At 40.7% G+C, this 16,476-nt stretch overlaps 1 protein-coding gene across 1 annotated transcript in view; it reads left to right on the top strand.

Moving 5' to 3' along the window:
- Window positions 1-15,176, top strand: part of st3gal1l3 (ST3 beta-galactoside alpha-2,3-sialyltransferase 1, like 3) — a gene marked incomplete at both ends in the record, with an annotated part of 149,949 nt that extends 134,773 nt beyond the window's left edge. The window contains 3 exons of the mRNA XM_081376219.1: window positions 290-335; window positions 6,642-6,761; window positions 15,012-15,176. Coding sequence (XP_081232345.1) covers window positions 290-335; window positions 6,642-6,761; window positions 15,012-15,176 — 331 coding nt within the window. The remainder of the gene's footprint in view (window positions 1-289; window positions 336-6,641; window positions 6,762-15,011) is intronic.
- Window positions 15,177-16,476: the final 1,300 nt, after the last annotated feature.

Here is a 16,476-nt window from a genome sequence, read left to right as displayed (position 1 = left end):
CAAAAGGGGGTACAACCCGGTACTAGCAAAGGTGTACCTAATATAATGGCCGGTGAGTGTATTACATGACTTTTAGACATCATAAAGACATCACTTTATTTCAACAGTGTCCACTCTGCTGCTTCAGTCTGTAGATTTTTTCCCTCGTTTTTAAAAAAAAAAATTATGTTGACCAGCTTTATATATTTACATATTGTATTTGAAGTTTGCCCTAGAAGCATTGCAATTGCAATTTGCAATTAAAAATTGGTCATAATAGCATTTTTCCCCCTTTTTTTTTTTTTTTTAGAACATATGTTCCAGTAAACCCCACAATAAAAGCAAACAGGGACAAGGTGAGTAGCAGCACTCAGTCAATCAGTGCCTCAATATACACTGAACAAAATTATGAACACAACACTTGATTTTGCCCTCATCTTTCATGAGCTGAACTCAAAGATCTAAGAATTTTTGTACACAAAAGGCCTATTTCTCTCAAATATTGTTCACAAATCTGTCTAAATCTGTGTTAGTGAGCACTTCTCCTTTGCTGAGATAATCCATCCACCTCACAGGTGGGGCATATCAAGATGCTGATTAGACAGCACAATGCCACAGATGTTGCAAGTTTTGAGGGAGCGTGCAAATGGCATGCTGACTTCAGGAATGTCTACCAGAGCTGTTGCACGTGAATTGAATGTTCATTTCTCTACCATAAGCCGTCTCCAAAGGCTTTTCAGAGAATTTGGCAGTACATCCAACCGGTCTCACAACCGCAGACCACGTGTAACCACACCAGCCCAGGACCTCCACGTCCAGCATCTTCACCTCCAAGATCGTCTGAGACCAGCCACCCGGACAGCTGCTGCAACAATCGGTTTGCATAACTAAAGAATTTTTGCACAAACTGTCAGAAACCGTCTCAGGGAAGCTCATCTGCATGCTCGTCGTCCTCATCGGGGTCTCAACCTGACTGCAGTTCGTCATCGTAACCGACTTGAGTGGGCAAATGCTCACATTCAATGGTGTCTGGCACTTTGGAGAGGTTTTCTCTTCACGGTTGAATCCCAGTTTTCACTGTACAGGGCAGATGGCAGACAACGTGTATGGCGTCGTGTGGGTGAGCGGTTTGCTAATGTCAACGTTGTGGATCGAGTGGCCTATGGTGGCGGTGGGGTTATGGTATGGGCAGGCGTATGCAGTGTTGGGAAGGATACTTTCAAAACGTTTTTTATTACAGAATACAGAATACATGCCCAAAAATGTAATTTGTAACGTATTCCGTTACATTACTCAATCTGAGTAACGTATTCTGAATACTTGGATTACTTCCACATTGAATTGCATTTTATAAGTGTAGGAATGTGGCCATCAAATCCTGCTTACTAAACAGGCCTATTCCGGTGTGTTTTTCTGTTCCAGCTGGCTGAATGTGTTAGGCCCAAGTCTCGCTGAAAGTGCAAAATATTATAATTTGCTGTAGAGACAAATAGACAAATAAAATATTATGTTTCTGTACAGAATTTGGCATTACATCTAAAAAAAAATTCACTGAGCAACTTAGTGCATGAGTGTTTCAACTTATCACCTTTAAATAAAGGCACCAGAATTAAACCTGCATTTTCCCATACCCTTTTCCTGGGGCCTGTTTCAGAAAGGAGGTTAAGTGAAAACTCTGAGTATGTTAACCCTGAAATGAGGGAAACTCTGAGTTTTCTGTTTCAGAATGGGAGGTATGTTAAACCTGACAAAGCAGAGTAAGTCAAGCCCGTTTCTGAAAGAGAGGTAACTTATACTCAGAGTCAGTTACCATGGTTACTTACTCTGTGAACCTAACCTGGTCGGGAGCAGGTTTTCTTCGGTAAACCCAGAGTTTCTATCGGTCTCCTCCCCTTTTTTAAAGGGGAAGCGGCGTTTAAACACCTCATTCATTCTTTCAGTCATTTTTTATTAATAAAATTAATATTTTATTAATAAATAAAATATTGCTATTTTTACTGCAGTTTTTTTTAATAAGATGAAGTCTATATAACTCCTTAACTGGCAACTGAAAATACAGTAGTAGATTAGAGTTACATAATGTAGTTCTAAACAAATTCTACAGAATTAAACTGTGGCATTTACTGGAAATCACTGAAATGTGTTCATCTGTGCAACAGAAGTTGATGGACCGTCCTCCTGCTGTTCTTCCACACTCTGGGTGGGGGGAGAGATAAGAATACCCGTTTATACTTAGATTTAAACTTAGATTATCCACATAAAAATTTGAAAAAATCTGAATGGGTAGATTGTTTGATGTGTAGACATCATTACATCATTATTGATGTGTATTAACATTACCTCTGTAGGCCTCTCTGTGGCAGCAGAAACTATTTATCCTCATCGTCCTGTGAAGATGAGCATTTGGTCGAGTGCACTTTATAACACTATTTAATTTCTGGTGTATTGAGTAGGTGACTTACAACTGCCTGGGGTTATGTTGGGACAGGAGGCTCCAAAAGACAGATATTACCATCAGAATCTGTTAGGACCAACAAAAAAACCCAACCTCAAAGTAAAATAAATGGAAATATCAAAAATAGCCTATCTAAAAAATAACACATATGTAAACCTCTTACATTTTATGAAGGCCCTTGGATCTTTGGGAGTGACTGGCTCTGAAGTCCCTCCTGGAATTCCCTCAGCCAAAAATGCTGCTACACTGCTAGACACAGGATGCTATTTAGTTATTTAATATGTCAAATGTTTGTAAAGTCAGGTAGCCTTCACCCATGATATGCTCAAGCCTTACCTGATTGAATTATGTTTTTATATTTAATTTTCAGCTGCTGCCATGTTCTTTTAATGCCTGCAGGATTGCTCCACATGAAAATTAAAATTAGGTTGAATAACATAGGCCTACTGTTCTTCCAGTTTCACCTCTGATATTATAACAGTTGGGTAAGTTGCTCTAAAATAGTTATCAATGTTATCTTCAACAGTGTAATTAGATTAATGTAATAATTACTATCTTTAGAAAGTATTGGTCTACTAATTACTAAATCCCATATCAACCTCAACCACTTGAACAATACAAGGAGAGACAAGAAACTGCGCTTTTAATGCTTTCAAATAAACAATATACAATTGCATGAACTATTCTTGAATTGACCAAAGTGCGTAGAGGGAGAAGGTTACATAAAAAATATACCTTTTAAAAATGTATGTTAAATCCACTATTGTTTTATACAGAATTGTCCTCTATAGTCTATGCAGTAGCCTATTTAATGTAATTACATCAGATTTTATTTTAAATTACAGAAGAATTAAGAGTTATCCCTTTAATTAAATCACAATATTTAGATTACTTGGTAATTAATTACACTCAACACTGTATAACATTAATTCCTCTTTTTGTTTGGCGCTGTTGCCATGGTGACTCGTAATATCTGCGCTCCATTGATAATGGCTTTTTATAGTTGTGGTGCACGCGCTTAACTCAGAGTAGGTCAACTCAGAGTTAATTGAACTAACTCATTTCAGCTGTTCTGTAACCGAAAACTCAGAGTTTCCTATCTCAGGGTAAGTCAACTCAGAGTTCAAGTTTTAACTCAGAGTTGGTTGAACCTCCTTATTGAAACAGGCCCCAGATCTTACAGGATAAAAACATAAGGATGATATGAAACATTCCATAAAAAATTTCAAGATTGTTACAGCTGACTATATTCACATTAATGTTCTTTCATTAGGAATGACACACTAATAATGGTCCATCGAAATAATACAGAAACTCAAGCTGAATGTGATGATGGCAAAATAATATAATTGTTTTAAACTACGCCACCAAATATCATTTTACCCACATGAAACAATGTTATATTGAGAAACCAACATTATGTTACATTACTTCTTGGTAATGTAACAACAAAGGCTACTCAAACAGTTTGTCAAATGGGGCTAGTCAGTCTTTCAACGGCTCTGGGGCTAGTAAATCAGCACATAGGAGAATGTAAAGTCGCACGTCAACTAAGCAGGTAGCTACCTGATACAACTATAAAATAGCAAGGTGACCAGTAAAACTACAGCAGACGACTACCCCTGGCTAATAATAATAATAATAAAAAATAATAATTTAAGATACTTCTTCAGGTTGGAGGTGGAATCTTTAGACGCTGAAAGAAGGTTGGTTGTGACTTGTGACTGATCACGCAAACTGCACATTTTTTTTTTTTCATATTGGGGCTTCTAGGAAATGCATGGAGTTGCCTTAATTTATTTAGAGAGTGAATAAACTCATGAAACAGAGAAATATCGTCATGTAATCCGTTGATTTCAACAATGTAACTGTATTCTAAATACCAACTATTTAAATTGTAACTGTAACGGAATATAGTTACTCATAATTTGTATTCTGAATACGTAACGCCGGTACATGTATTCCATACTCCCCAACACCGGGCATATGTTATGGACAACGAACACTGGTGCATTTTATTGATGGCATTTTGAATGCACAGATATACTATGACGAGATCCTGAGGCCCATTGTTTTGCCATTCATCCATGACCATCACCTCATGTTGCAAGGATCTGTACACAATTCCTGGAAGCTGAAATCATCCCAATTCTTGCATGGCCAGCATAATCACCGGACATGCAACCCATTGAGCATGTTTGGGATGCTCTGGATCAGCGTATACGACTGTCACGGAATGGTAAATAGTGAAGCGAGGATTCATGTGCAGGAAACTCAGGATCTTTATTAAACAAAACCACAAACCAAAACTCCCCGTGGGGAAAAACAAGACAGGTGTATGGCATCAAACAAGAACACGAGGGAACATAGACAACGGACCAGCACAGGACTGCAAACACAGGGAGACTAAATAGGGAAGCAAACAAAAGAGGGTAACGAGGAAAGCAGGTGGGGCAAATTAATCAATGATCAGGTAACAAGATGGGAGGGGCTAGACAATTGACAGGAGAGCACATGGCACAAGGAAATATATGACAAGCAATGTGCTCACAACAAACCAGACTATACACAAACACATGACAAACCGGGAATGCCAGAGCTCTGTCACCAACCCAAGATGTAACCCAAATGCATGTGACAGAACTCTGACAACGACAGCGTGTTCCAGGTCCTGCCAATATCCAGCAACTTCGCACAGCCATTGAAGAGGAGTGGACCAACATTCCACAGGCCACAATCAACAACCTGATCAACTCTATGCGAAGGAGAAGGAGGTGTGTCACACCAGATACTGCTGATATCAGTCTCCCCCAAAGGAGAAGTGCTCACTAACACAGATTTAGAAAGATTTGTGAACAATATTTGAGAGAAATAGGCCTTTTGTGTACTTAGAAAAAGTCTTAGATCTTTGAGTTCAGCTCATGAAAAATGGAGGCAAAAACAAAAGTGTTGCGTTTATAATTTCGTTAAAGTGTAAGTTGCAGGTAAAAAATTTCATGAAGAAAATGCAATAAACATAAAGATAAGAACCACCCACCACTGTTTTGTATGTTTTTCATACCAAAATGCTGAATATAATATTATGAAAAGTTGGTACTTTTTTAGTGGTTTTAAGCACTCCCGCTCCCTTCCACTAGGCTGGGCGTGACGTCATAAAAGGAACTCCAAGCCTAGAGTTACTGTAGTCTAATGGCAAGTAGGCTAGCAGTTATATTGAAATAACTTAATTGTAAACATAATCATGTGTGCTGGCTTCAAGAGGACCGTGATCCTGCCTGAAATAAGAGTAAGCTATTCGCAAAACAAACGGGTTCAGGCAGCATGCACGCAAAGTTAAACCGAACTTTTATTTTGACGGGTTGCCGCGAAGACCGTTGAGTTTCTGTGTGTGTATGATATGACGATAGTTTTTCTCAAATGAAACGGTAAAATGACTCAGAGTGGCTCTGGAGATGAATTTCATCATGTCATCATATCGTGACTGGCAGCAGCTAGACTGAAAACAGCGCGCACATCACTCGTGCTTCAGTGTGTGTGTGTGTGTGTGTGTGGTAAATGACACCGCGCGTCTGCGCCATTCATTCACACAGAGACAAAGAGCATGCAATGTTAATACTTAAATAGTATTTCTGCAGTTTAATATACACAGACACTCGTGGTATCGGCTACAGTGCTCATAGTAATAAAAGTTAGTCTGGAGCCCCGTGCTTAGATAAACATGGAAGCGACTTAACGCAGCTGCCTATTACTGGGTACCGAATATACCCGGTGCTACAGAAATGCTGGTACCGTCACATTTTCAGTATAGTACCGGTATTTTGACAACACTAGTTTCCCACCTCCCCAGTCGTTCTCCATAATCGAGCCACAAACAGTTGGAGTCTAGCAGAGTATGGTTGCAACTTCCTTCTATGACGTCATCACCCAGTTGCTGTAAAAACGCGCTACCTTGAAGAAACCCCAATAAATGTTATTTTAACGCATTTTAAGACAGAAATTTTTACATATATACATATTGAGCACTTAATTTACACATTAATTGGTTGTGGTGGTTAACCTGCAACTTACACTTTAAGTGTATTTACCAACCAATAAAACAACCTATCAGGCATTCACTCTCAAGACATGTTTGAATATTATATTTGAATAACACATAAATGTAATGATTGTCTAATTTTTCCGGTGTGAATTCTCTCTGTGGCCTCAGGTGATGATTCTCCATCCTGGTTTTCTGAAATATATTCAAGAGCGCTGGCTGCAGAAACATGGCAGATATCCATCCACTGGTTTTATTACACTTATATTTGCCTTGCACATCTGTGACCAGGTAAAACTCAAAGAATATCAAATTATAGAATATTAAAAGAAAGTGCCTTTGTTATAACACACAAATAATTGAGGTAGTGAGAATAAGTCTGTGTGCAGTAAATTATACTCGTCATAGCTTGACAAAGCAACATTTAAAAGCTAAGTCTTAAAAGGTGTCTTAAAAATAAAGTGTAATAGATTCACCATTTAGATTTAATATGAAACTGAACTATTATGTATAGTTTGAAAAACTTGTAATTAAGGCTGGTACATGACTTACAATGCATGATGTCAGCGCTGTTTGTAATGCTGAGGTGGTCTAACCATTTTTTAAAGGGGTGGTATAATGCCCCTTTTCACAAGATGTAAAATAAGTCTCTGATGTCCCCAGAGTGTGTATGTGAAGTTTTAGCTCAAAATAAAATATGTTAAAATTGTCCCTTGTGTGTGTCCCTTTAAATGCAAATGAGCTGCTTCTCCTTGCACAGAGGGCGGAGCTTTAAGATCTTGTGTGTGTGTGTGGACAATGATGGAGAGACTACGATGGCCGAGAGAGCTCAATGCGCTGCACCCGAAGAAAGTACATGCAAATAGAAAAAACACATGTAAATAGAAAAACAAAACAAAAAAAAAACATGCAAATAGAAAAAAACACCCACAAATTATGAAAACATCTTCATCAGTTTCACAACACACGTGTGCTCCAAATACTCACAACACAACCAAATACAGAAACGCGCTGCAAAAGTTCACAACACAACCAAATACAGAAACGCTCTGCAAAAGTTCACAACACAACCAAATACAGAAACACGCTGCAAATAACACAGACCACAACGGAAATGTTTCCAGGGGAACCAAATAAGTGACGAACCCGGCTGCGACGTGCTTACAGCTCAAAAGTCTACTTTATTTTATTTTATTTCTTTTAACTTTTTTGTTGTTGTTGTTGTTGTTGTTGCAAAACATACGGAGATTACATTTTTTTATGACATACAACTTGTATACAATATACAAAATGTATTAACAATATGTTCAATGTCATAAGAATATAAATGAGAAAAGAACAATGAGCCGAAAACTAAAATAAATAAAAAAGATAGAGAAAAAGCCCTGCCCTGCCCTGACCGTGTTTTGATATCTGCCTGTGTTTCCAGGATTAACCCTTTGCTTGCCCTTCGGACTCTGTTTGCCCCTCATTGCTTGTGTACCTGGATTATCTCTCTGCCTTGCCCTGTTGGATATTGTTCACTGATCGTAGACCCACGCTTGCCCTAGGATCTCTCTTGTGTCTTGCCCGTACCATACCTGTTTACCGTTGTCTGACCCTTGCCTGTTTACTATGTTTATAAATAAAAGCTTGCACATGGAGCCGCACGCCTCACGTCTTGTTCGCCCCGTTACAAACGCATATTTTAAAAGCTTTTTTGTAAAAAATACTATTTGCAAACGTTATGTTAAGAGCATTATGTTTCTGTCGTAAGAACAGCTATTCAGCTGATGGGAGATGGTCCTCAATGCAGTACAAAAGATCCGGGGGGAGGAGTCGGATCTAGATCCAACTCCTCCCACCTTACATACCTAAACCTACCCAACTCCACCCCCTGATCCCTAGACCCACCCCTAAACCTACCAATCTCCACCCCTTATATGAGATCCGACTCCTCCCCTCGGATCTTTTGTACTGCATTGAGGTGCTACTGGCTGATGGACACCGTGCTTCGATGTCATGGGAACATCCCAGGTGAAAATAATGAGGAAATTACGGTGTCTTTCGTTGCTGGTTCCCCTAGAAACACTTCCGTTGTGGTCTGCTATTTGCAGCGTGTTTCTGTATTTGGTTGTGTTGTGAACTTTTGCAGCGCGTTTCTGTATTTGGTTGTGTTATTTGGAGCACACGTGTGTTGTGAGACTGATGATGTTTTCTTAATTTGCGGGTGTTTTTTTTTTCTATTTGCATGTGTTTTTTTTCTATTTGCATGTGGTTTCTTCAGTTGCTGCACGTTGAGCTCTCTCGGCCACCGTAGAGACTCAAGAAGTGACAACATGTAGAATGCAACAGGACGTTTCTGAATGGTTAGTTGATGAATTTATGCTGCTGATGTGGAGTTAACTATCTTCAAGTCATTGATTAGCATATTCTGCCATGATAATCTACAGTATACAATCACTTCTGTGGGAACTGTTGTAAGATGCATACAGAGTGACATGCCATTGCATTTGTGTTACATACTGTATTGCATGTGAAAAGACGGATGCAACAGCTTGAGTATACTCACAAATGTGCTCTACTATAACAACTCTTCCTCTTCTCAACATGGACTGCGTGTTCATGGGGGTTTATGTAAATTTGAGGGTTAGTGATGTCACTAACCCGGAAAGAATGTCATGTAGTTGTACTCCTTAAAAAACGATTTCTTTAAAAGCAAATATCTTCCTTTGCTTTGAACTTTGAGCGTTGTAACTTTGCAGATGTTGTTTATGCTCAAACAGCAACATTACACACCAACTAAAGTTAGAAAAGTGAAATCATAATCAACCACCCCTTTAATGTTTGTTCTCGTCCATAGTGCTTTAAAATACAATAATCTGTTTAAAATTTAAATGAGTCGGATACATTGTGGACTGCACAAGATTGTGCATGTGATTTGCGTTTGAGAAAATGTGTGAAAAGCGACTGATCTTAGATACAGATTTAGTGTATTTTTATAATTTAGGTGAGATGCTTAATATTCTATCTAGACAGCATGATTGGACTGTCTGATTGGACAGAAAACCTGATGAGAAATTGAGGTGCAGAGCAAAATTGTTCATTCGTATAGGTGATGGAGAGAAACTCTGAATTTTACATTTATAACCTCAGTTAGCTTCTGTGCCTTGTCTTGTGTTAACGTTACTACCTGGAAGTTATCATCGTCTGTTTATTGGATTATCTCTGTTTATTTCCTGATTTCTATTAAAAACCACTTTACTGATCCATAAGCCTGATCTTTCTGAATCCAAACAAATCAGGCTGCTCAGGCCTGCCCACGGCCTCTGACTGACAGTCCTGCATTACCATAGATTCCACCCTCAGCAAGTTGTGCGCTATCCGCCATTTTCTCTGCGCTCTAGCAGCTGTAGTGATAATGTCTCGTAAGCAATCCAGGTGTTCTGTTGTTGGATGTAAGAGTGAACATAAGAGTCTTAATTTTCTCCCATCATCCGAGCCACTGAGGACGCAGTGAATTTATTTTATTTTTGAAGGTAATGTGCAAAATATACCTAAATTCGTTTATGTCTGCACAGATCATTTCATTCCAGACTGCTCTGTGAATGAGGGTCAATACAAAGGGACAATACAAAACACAGGCTTTGGTAAAAAGTTGTTACTCAAGGATGGATCAGTAACTACTGGTCACGGCAGTAATGAAAGGGAATAGTGCGCACTTTATTACAGTTCATATGAGTTGTTTTACGGATATAATGTTTTCTAGTTTATTAAGCACCCCCCGAAAAGGCATAAAGTCTGTATATATTTGTTTACTGTTAGTTGTAACAAGTGGTTTTGTGTTATTCGCTGTGTATGTTGATGATAATACAAGGGAGAAAGAGAGTATATTGATAAGACTTTAATGCACACTTCTTGTACTGTGATTTATTCAACTCCTACAATGATTTTCTGGAGCGAAAATGGTCGCCTCATCTTTGATGTACAATAAACTTCATAAAACTGACTAGCAATGTTTTGGCCACCATTTGGACAGGGTACACTACAACAGACTTGTAGTGGATAAAAGCAATGTGACAACATATGTTATAACTGTGATTAAACTAAACTATACCTGTTCTATCTCTATGCAGCATACTGTATATTCTCTGGCTCTGTAGGCATCATTGCCCGACACCGGTTCGAACTTAACACTGCTAGTACAGTTTCTGACATTTCATTGTGTGAGACTGTCATGTTTTGTTACCACCGGAGCACAAGCTTTTGAAGCTCCGCACACTTCTAGAATGAGGGCCAGGAGCAGCAGCTCGTATGCATTTAAAGGGACACACACAAATAAGCTCACCTCCAATAAAAGTGGAAATTTTAACATGCTATAAAATAATGATCTGTGGGGTATTTTGAGCTTCAACTTCATAACTTCTGGGGACATCAAAGACTTATTTTACATCTTGATAAAAGTAGCATAATAGGTGTCCTTTAAGAAATTTAAGTATTATTTCTGTCTCTCACAGCTTTGCACTTGTCTGTCCACCGTGGAACAGCTTTCCTTGTCATTTCCCCTCTGCTTTTCAATATTGGTTCTAATGCTGCCACGAGGATAGTTGCACAAACTTTCTCATTCAAGTTTTCAGTTTCTTGATTTGAATCAATTGCTGCCACTTAAACTATTCCCAATATGCTTTTTCAAATATCCATCTTCTTCTTCCTTGTATTGACATTCTATCTGTCTCAATATCCACTGTAGTGATCTGGGTAGTGAACACTCCCAATGGAAGACTCTTCTCATATATTCCAATTACACTTTCCAGCCAGAGTGTTAGACACTATAGTGTCAAATCCAACACAGATTCCATTCCCGTATGAACCTATATCCTTTTTCCACACCCATCATTCAATCAAACCAGCTTATTTTCCTCTAATAGAGTTTTAATGTGGACGGAGATCAATTCTAATACGCAGCTAAAACGCTGATGTGGACGGAGATCGTATTCGTTTTAATTCTCCGTTTCTAAACTAAAACGCAGTAGTGTGGATGGGGCCTTAGAACACTAAAAGGCTGTTATCACAGCTAATAAGAGTTGCACCTTCAACGAGAGTGAGTGGACACTACAGGCTGCAATTCCCTGTCAGTGTTGCCGCAATCTTTTCCCCTGTGTGCCTCAGCACTGAGAGAGCGAGTCTCCTAAAAGAGCTTACATGGGTGTGAGTTCCATCATTCTAAAGATGACATTCCACCCGTGTGTTTCTTGATGCAGTCGTTTCTTATCCTCACTGATGGCCACAATCACGGTCTCACATGCCTGGGCAAACGTGTTGAGACTGTGTTCGTGGGTGGTTCATGTTTTCATATGGGAACATGACCACGTCATCACATGCCATTCGCAACTCTTTTTTCTCCAGAAAGCTTGAGTCCCCTCTGTTGTTGGCCAGTCACCGCTTGTGTGTAAGCGGTGTGTGTGTAAAAGCACAGCCGCAGGTCTGCTCAACACTCTGGGAGACGATAGAGATCAGCGAATGCCTCCGCCGGGCAAAAATCGCTGCATCGGAGAGAGGGCTGTTATGCTCTGGAAATGAGGGTGATGCTGAGCTTCCCACTGTAATGGTGTGCTTATGCTGACTCAGATTCAGAGTTGACAGCCATGCTTTCCCGGGTCTTTTACCGGATGTGCATTGGAAAACTTGACAGTATGGAGCTATATTGGTGCCAAAAATATGGAATGCAAAAATCTGCATAAGTTTTCTTTCTCTCTGTGCGCAGACCACCTCCACCCTGCATTTGAGGCCAAGGCACTCTTAATGCATAAGGGTAGTTTTGAGCCGGGGTTGAGCTACGCATGTTGACTAACCGGGATCAAGGTCACTGCGCAGGTCCTCGGCCAGACGATGTCCACCTTGCTGGTCCAGAAGCAACCCTGGCAACCAGAGGACTGAGCCCAGCAGTTCTCCGCAGTCAGTAGCAGACTGAGGAGCTTCCCCGACATGCCATCAGAGTCCCTCGTGGGCCGGCCTAGGGCCTACTCGTCGCCTAGGATGTCGTACCCTGCAAAAAAAAAACAACAACAAAAAAAAAAACTCTGGCACAGCCTCCTCTACTGTGTCCGCCACAAGAGGACAACACCACCCGGAGATGGGTGGAGCTGTTCTCCCCTGGTTGTGGTCAGAGAAAAAAAAAATCTCTGGATCCGAAGAGGGCCCGGAGAGCAGTGGGAGGAGAGAATCCTCACCACTCTCATTCGCCTCTTCTATTGCCAGCGGGCAGCAATGCGTAGTTCAAGAACGCAACCAAGCCTTTTCCCGCGCCCCCTGCCCTGTGGGGGCAGGCTGGGTGCCATATGTGCGACCCTGCAGGGATCCCATATGTGGATTCTTCCATTGCTGTTCATAAACTAAAGCCCATGTCTTTCCCTTGGGCTAAGTCACCCCAGTATTTCATATGCAGTAAAACCTTTGGGTTAGTCCATTTGTATATCTCCACATAACTCCTTCGGGGAAGAACGTGGCTTCCGCAGCATGCTCCTTCCTAACGGAAAGAGCACACTTTCCCAGTGTTATCCAATAGTATCACCGTATAGGTTACCACGGAACAACAGTGACAGACACTCTCTGTGTAAGCCCTCTCCTATCATCCCTCCAGGCAAGAAGGGGCAGGAGGCTTTCACAGGGCACTGGAAGGGGGCAGCAGCTGTGGCGATTTGGTAGGGATTCCTGTTCGTCAGTCATGATGTACGTCGAGAGTGACCGACTGATAGGGAACGTCTCGTTTACGTATGGTAACCCTTTTTCCCTGAAGGAGGGAATGGAGACGTGCGTTCCGTCACCACAACTCCTGTACTCCTCAGCGAAAACCTGAAGATGCAATGCACCTGCTGCTCATTATGTACCCTCTCTGCGAGGCAGAGCAGCTGTTGCAAATCGTTGCATGCCAATGTTCATTGGCTCGTTTAGTTACACTCAAAGTACATTGGCTCTCTGGCGAGATTCCTATTCGTCGGTCACGAACGAATGATTACGTATCCGTTCCCTCCTTCAGGGAACGAGGTTTACCATACCTAACCGAGACATTTCCGTAGTTTCCAAAATGCCACTTTATTTTCACTTTTTTCTATATATTTTTGATGACTGTGGTTGCTCATACCAACTTATGAACTTTATTGCATTAATAAATATGAAGGAACTCAGTGGTACTCAAACTCTATAGTTCTGGAATACCCCCAGAGCTGCACAAGATGTCTTCCTAATCAAACACACTTGATTCAACCTATCAACTAGTTAGTAAAGACTCCAAGACCTCAGATGGGTGTGTCAGATGAGAGAGACATCAAATATGTGCAGTGTTGGAGGTACTCCAGGACAAGGGTTGGGAATCAGTGTATTAACCAGTTTGGGACTATTATTTAATAGCCTTACCTTGTACTGTTATTCATCAGACTTAATGATATTCTTAAAATGTATGTATATGTTACGTAAAGAGGAACGGAACTTCATTTTGGGTAATTAATATGCTTGGTTCAAATTCCTAAAAATTTGGGTCACGGCTTCATGAACATGGGAAGATGTGGGTCCATGGCCAAACCAGTTGAGAACTGTTTTAGATAATGCCGGACCCAAGGAGAAGACACACAGGCGCTCTATATTCTGACACCCCACTGCACGTGTCCTTCATCTTTGGTTAAACTAACCATTTAAGTTTGTAAATTTTTAATGTTCCCCCTTTTTTCAGTTTCAATTAAATTTTTAGTTCAAATAAAAATACAGTGCATAGTTCAGAAACAGTACCTTGCGTTAATGTGTAGGGCTAGCGCCACCTAGCATCCAATCAGTGCCAATACCGGTATCATCGGTTTATATCGGTTTAAGTCTATATCAGACAAACTTAAATGACAGTCCAGCTATGGGATTGTGTCAAATGGCGCTTTTCCATTACCAGTACCAGCTCAACTCGACTCGACTCGACTCGCCTCGGCTCGGCTCGCATTTCGCTCCGTTTTCCATTGCAGATAGTACCTCCACAATAGTACCTGGTCATCATAGTGACGCCGCAGGAAACTGCCGTGACTTAATCTTCTACGCGAGGCACCCGCTACCCACACACAGGACAATGGAGGAAATCGAGTGTATGCTGTTTTTGGATGTTTTTGCTGTTTTTTATTCAGGATACTCCGTCTGGCGCGTGCAATGATGACGCAGTGAATAGTGACGATTCTCTCTGACCAATCAGCAGTCTGCCGAGTTTTCACGTCACATTTTAGTATCGCCTCAGTTCGCTTAGAACCTCGCCGGAGGTGGTACGAAAAAAAGTACCTGGAAGCAGGTACAGGTACAACTTTTACACAGTGGAAAACCAAACAGAGCCGAGTCGAGTCGAGGCGAGCTGGTACTGTGTAGTGGAAAAGCACCAAAAGGTTGAACCTCTGACACTCTTACAAAGGGTTCCAAATGTAAATGTCCACTTTATATTCACAAATATATATGAATACTAATGAGGTCACATTGTTGTTAAAGGCACACATTATTTGGTTGCGACTTATTTATATGATTATTTTTTTTCTTTTCCAGGTGAGTGTATTTGGGTTTGGAGCAGATGAAAATGGAAACTGGCATCATTACTTTGAACAAAATAAGCATCATCGTAACGCTGGCAATCACGGAGGAAGCTATGAATATCGTATTGCACTTAAGCTTCATGAGAAAAAAGGAATACGGTTGTATAAAGGATGGTGACATTGCAGTAAATTTCACATTTATTAAAGGGATACTTCACCTCTGGGAAGATGAATGTGTATTTAAAATAGGTAATTTAAGTAGAAGAAATGTGAAGAAATTTTTGAATTTGGAGCTTTCTAGACTGAGAAAAGCCAGAAAATGTATTTTTGGCTTATGTGGATGAAAGACAACAACTCCCAGAATGCACTTGCTTCGCTGCCTTAGGAGGCCACGCCTACCGGTAAGAGTGCGCAGTTGAAAACAACAAGGCTAGCCAACAAGATGAGTTTGCCAGGGATTTAGAGACCGTTCAAAATGTCCGGGATTCGGCTTTTGCGTTCTACAGTCGGCATTCATCATGTTTACTGTGGCGAGCAGGACGAGGCTGACGGCCGCGGGAGAACGGCGCGAGGCCGGTGGCGTCATTACTGAGACGCGCCGGGTCTCCCATCTCTCACGGAGGAGCGGGAATTTTCTTAGCAATGGTAAAACGCACATCAACCGATCACTTGTTTAGCGTTCATGTAAACACTACATTCAGATTCACCGATCGGAATGAATTCAGTTAGATTTAAACAAAAGGTGTGCATGTAAACAATGAATGGCGACCGCAGAATGCAAAAGCTGAATCCCGGACATTTTAACCGATCTCGCCCGCCGGACAAGTCCGGGAAAAGGAGGATGGTAACCCCTACTTACTCAGCTTTCTCCTACTATTCAGCTTTCTCCACAGAACAAGAGCCTGCTAGCTTAGCTTCCAAAAGGCTGACACTGTGTACATTCTGTGAGTGAGATCCCACCCTCTATGGGCGGGCTGAACACATGCGGAACAGCTCCTTCTACTGGCTGTAGTCTTTAGCCTCTGGCCAGAAAATCCTCCGATGACGCAAAATGACGATTTTTGCGTCATCGGAGGATTTTTTCCAGACAAAAAATACATAAATCTCTTGTCTCAGGGGGATATGAGGTTGAAAAGCATGGTAATTCGAAAATACTACAGGTTTTCTACTAATGCAAAGCTTAATGCTAAATCCTGAAGTATCCCTTTAAGTATTCTTAATATTATGCATGGTCAAGACATTTTTTTAAGGTCATCATGAACAAAACAGAGGCTAGTACAGGCAGCATGCTCAGTAATCAGTACCACCTAAAACATATGTTGTTTTTCTCAAATAAATATACAAACACATCCAGAGTCATGTTCTAACATAAGAATTGCTCTCATTACCAGATGGCATACATGCGATTCTGAGTAGTTATCAACAAGGAACAGATATGTAACAGCTATTATTACCAATGGAGGGAAAGATTATGGGGA

This window comes from Scardinius erythrophthalmus, assembly GCF_964197995.2.
Source record: "Scardinius erythrophthalmus genome assembly, chromosome: 10".
Taxonomy (NCBI): Eukaryota; Metazoa; Chordata; class Actinopteri; order Cypriniformes; family Leuciscidae; genus Scardinius; species Scardinius erythrophthalmus.
The sequence above is the reverse complement of the archived record's forward strand: the minus strand, read 5'-3'. Positions and strand labels throughout refer to the sequence as shown.